General features: G+C 28.7%; 1 protein-coding gene across 2 annotated transcripts; it reads right to left on the bottom strand.

Moving 5' to 3' along the window:
* Positions 1-365: 365 nt before the first annotated feature.
* Positions 366-4,321, bottom strand: LOC124419556. 2 transcript variants are annotated; one of them, XM_046949566.1, is made up of 3 exons: positions 4,196-4,321; positions 3,959-4,136; positions 366-748 (listed from the first exon to the last, which is right to left on the bottom strand). In XM_046949566.1, the coding sequence occupies exons 1-3, from the start codon at positions 4,251-4,253 to the stop codon at positions 721-723; spliced, it is 264 nt and encodes an 87-aa protein (XP_046805522.1). In that variant the 5' UTR covers positions 4,254-4,321; the 3' UTR covers positions 366-720. The 2 variants fall into 2 exon arrangements, with proteins under 2 accessions (XP_046805522.1, XP_046805521.1); XM_046949565.1 differs by having other exon boundaries at positions 3,954-4,136.
* Positions 4,322-4,534: the final 213 nt, after the last annotated feature.

Here is a 4,534-nt window from a genome sequence, read left to right on the forward strand (position 1 = left end):
TTTTCCATATGATAGCCATCTTGTATTTGAAATTTGTACTAGTTTGTAAAACTTATTTGAGTCTACACCCAAATTAATTAAATCAAAAATTTTTTTATACTTAAGTGTTCGCAATGGAGAGTTTGAAAAGTAATTGTACGTTTCTTTAACGAGGAATTCCACAGAATTGGAAATTGATTTGGCTGCTTCAGAGCTACACAAATTTAAAGAATGACAAATACATTTGACCAATTTGATTGACGAATTTTCTTTCTTTAGAAGGGAGTAAAGTGAATTCCTGGACCCACACAAATTTTTAGCCCCATCGGTACCAATTGCAACTAAATTACTTATGCTTAGGTTATTTCTTTTTAAAAATTCTCGGAGACTTTCATATAACGCAACTGCTGTTGCCTCCTCCACAACCAAAATTCCTAAAAATTCGGTCATTATTTTGACTTCCTTTTGATTAAAATAACGTATACAAATTGCCATCCACTTTACTCTAGATATATCAGTTGATTCATCAACTATTAAAGAATATTTTCCATTAACAATTCTTCTAGTAGTGTTGGCGCAATAACATACTTAATTAAAGCAGAACATTTGGTTCGATGCATTTTTAACGTAAGTGATTTGTTATTAATTTGTAGTGTTTTGAGAAATAGATCACATAAATGGTCGACGGATATTATGCTTGTGTGCGTAGATATATACATTGCCAATCTTATTTCAAAAATCTTACTTTCTTTTGATGTTTTTAATATACCTTTAATAAAATTTGAACAATTATTGTTAAAATAATTTATTTATGTATGTAGGTTTTTTATCTCCCACCACCAAATATCATTTAGGTATAACAACACATTCATACTTCTTAGCATATAAAATAGTACGTCGAAAAAGTATACTATTTTTTCCCAGCGTTAAAAAAAATCCGCTGCAAATGCTTTGAAGTTTTCGATATTTAATCTAAACAAAATTTTATCTTTTTTAATACATTATCGGAAAGTTTCAGGTGTCATTGTTTTACAAGGAGAAAAAGCAAGGGTAGGGGCTGCGGTTAATCACTCTTTCAAATTTAGTATCCAAATAATAGATTATAATGTTAAAAATACATGTAAATTTGTTTGTGGATGGTTTTAGAAAATTCGATTTGCCGCGGAAGATTTATGGTACTAAAAATTCCCGAGAATAAGATTTTCGTTATTAGAACACTGGCTACCACGTAGTGTAGGGCTTAATTTTAATTCAATTAAATACTACAATTTATCGCTAACGAAGTAGCTTGTGAAGTTGAAGGATTTCTAAAAAAGGGCAATTTTTGGCAATAATTAAGTAAAAATTATATTATTACAGATTGTTGCTTAATTTTGGTAAAGTAAATTAATATTATTATTTCAGAGTCCATGGAAAGGTATTTCTGATCAAATTTCCGAAATTAAATCATTAATTCTTTAACAACCGGGGTCAAAATAAAAATTTTGAATATTTTATGACCTTGAACAAATAAGAGCGTGATGTTGTTAATTGTTGATGGATACTGATGGAACTTCTTAGAAGTTATTATACGTTATGCCAAATACTCGATATACATATATCTATTAATTCTTTAAGAAAATTTATTTTAAAAAATGTCTGTAGAATTGACCCCATGTACCTCATAGGGTTATTTTTTGAAGAAGTTTGATTTCTAGATTTCTGGATATATTTTCGCCTAGTTTGTCCAAATGTATTCATAATTGCACAATATTTTGGTATTTTATTAAAAATATCAAATTCACATAAATTTGACTTTGACCCCGGTTTGAAAAGGCTTAATGATTCTGGATTTTAGAAAAATTATCAACAACAACTTTCCATGAACTCGGAAATGATAATATAAATTTACTTCATCAAAATTAAGCAACAATTTGTAATAATATAATTTTTACTTAATTATTGTCATTGCCCTTTTCCCGAAATCCTTCAACTTCACATAGCAGGTACGCAAAACTACTAGAGGTATTGACTTTATTCTTTTTATGTTTAATTCTTATACATATCCCCTATAAAATCCGGTATAGAAAATTTTCATTTTTTAAATCCATTTAACAAAATTGTTTAAAGTTTGAAAATGGAGTATTGCAGATACTGTTACCCCCTTTTTTGACTTCCGACTTAACCGAGTAAGCGTTATCCAATTTGAACAAAAATTCGTACCGGCATATTTACTTTTATGCATCATCACAACTACAAAATTCTTGGGGGAAATTTTAATAACTAAAAACTTTTTTTTACCAATTTTAAGTTCTATCTTTTTGGAAGGACAATTTGATATACGTTATGATTTTGCTACAAAATGGTTCAAAAATTAATAATAACACCTCATTTTTTGAAAAATAAAACACTAAAAAGTGCAATTTTTCATTTTGCAAAATTTGGCGGAGATGCGCGGGCTCTTATCCTCAAAATAATTAAATAATATTTTACAGTCTTCAATTTGACGTTAAAATACAAAATAATTTCACTATTATAAGTTGATTTTGATTTTTTTAATTTCTGATTTTTTTTTAATATTTTTAAAATTTCAAAATTAGTTATCAGGTGTCTACTTATATTTCAACAAATTTCGCAGATGAATTCAAAAATATTTATTCCGGCTACGGTAACATTATATGTAAATCGCCCTATGTTAATTAAAATTTTGCAAATATAAATATAAATGTAGTCCATTGACTATTATATTGGTTATTTACAAGTCTATTGACAAGCCTAGTCCATGGGCCATGAAAATATCCATTGACTACCCAATTGAGTGGTATATGGACTAGTTTTGGCAAGTCCATAAACTAATCTATTGATTTGTTCATAGACTAGTCAGTATACAAGTACATACATATCGTCACCAAAAACGCAAACGGCCCTATCTAACATTTTTAAAATTTTACAGTAGAAGCAAAAAACTATTTTAATTGAAAAGTTTGTTTCTATCAACGCGATTTTTTTGTAGTATATAATCAAATTGTTTAATAGTGAAACCTATCATTTGTTATGATAGTTGACAATGGCGTATAATAAAATGGATAAATGGGACTTTTTACCTTCAATATTTAAAAGTTTTTGTAGATAGGGCCTTTGGGTTTTTGTCAATAAAATCGATCATTTTGGTCGGAAAATTTTTTGGTGTGGACATTTGTTTTGATGCAATACATTAGAATCAAGAATAAAATCGATTTTGAAATTTTGGTTAGTTAGGGCCGTTTGCGTTTCAGGTGACGATATGTATATAAGTCAATTTATTATTCTCTGCATTAGTCCATTGATTATTCTGAGAACTAATCTTTTGAAAAGATCATGGACTAATCGATTGTCTAGTCTCTTGAAAAGTCTACTACTACTCAATAGACAATTTCATAGAATAGTCAATTGAATGTCAATAGATTATTCCATGAACTGGACAATATATTTTTCAATAGAATAATTAATATACTAGTCCATGGACTTATCAATAAATTAGTACCTATAGTAGTCAATATTCTAATACATTGCACTAGTCGTTTGACCAGTCCATAGAATATACAACAGATTAGTCCATGGACTTGCCAATAGACTAGTCCTCTAAAGAGTCAATAAACACATACATAATCTAGCCAATAGTTAATGGACTTGTCTTTTGACATGTTCATTGACTAATCTATTGAATAGTGAATTCATTAATCTCTGGACTAATTCATTGGTCAATAGATTTGCTTATTTACTTGCCAATTGACTTGTCTATGCACTAGTTTATTGACTATTTAGACCAATGTTTTGACTAGTCTATTGACCATTTAATGAAGAAATATATATTTAAAAACAATCTTCATACATAGGTATGTCAAGATGTAAAAACTTTAGAAGAATGTTAGAAATAATTCCGAGTAACTAAATAAAACTGGAATGTTACATGTTGTGATGGTGGGAATATTCTGTATTTTATTAAATGGACTTACCATACCTTACCGTATTTGATGGCTTCAACGAATTTAAATTTATCCTATGTTTTTCTGTCAGTCCGTGTTTTTTTAAATCTTTTTTTTGGCACTGCAGTCCAACTTTACAAACCTTACACCACGCGCCATGAGATGGTCCACTATGGCTCCATTCAGGTGCCTGCTCGATATGAACAAGCCAGCCTGTTTATTACAAAATTATTTTAAAATTTATGTTTTACACAAAATTTATAAATACATACCTTTTGTCCAGTCTTCTTTCATCCAGGAGTTATTAAATTGTCTTCTATTCTTTTCCATTTCTCACTTTGTGCTTATACAAAATAAATTTTTTTCCACATTTAACAAATTTTTGTGCACGTCTTTTTTTCACTTAAATTGACAAATTTTCCCGTTACATTTTTTTTGACACATTCACATGTATGTATTTGTAGCATTATATTTTAGACATGATTGCCATGAAACTTAATAAATTGTTTAAACCCAGAGAAACAACAAAATTTATAAACCCGGAGAAATGCAAAGAAGCAGTAGGTACATAAATAAAATATGAAAAGTAAAAAATATTTTTGTTATTATTA

Source organism: Lucilia cuprina, chromosome 4 (assembly GCF_022045245.1).
Source record: "Lucilia cuprina isolate Lc7/37 chromosome 4, ASM2204524v1, whole genome shotgun sequence".
NCBI classification, from domain to species: Eukaryota; Metazoa; Arthropoda; class Insecta; order Diptera; family Calliphoridae; genus Lucilia; species Lucilia cuprina.

Coding starts and splice junctions, on each gene's coding strand:
- LOC124419556 (XM_046949565.1), bottom strand. CDS start 4,253: ATGGAAAAGAATAGAAGACAATTTAATAACTCCTGGATGAAAGAAGAC. Junction 4,137..4,195: donor GAAAGAAGACTGGACAAAAG/GTATGTATTTAT, acceptor TGTAATAAACAG/GCTGGCTTGTTCATATCGAG. Junction 749..3,953: donor ATCAAATACGGTAAGGTATG/GTAAGTCCATTT, acceptor ATTTTATTAAAG/GTATATTAAAAACATCAAAA.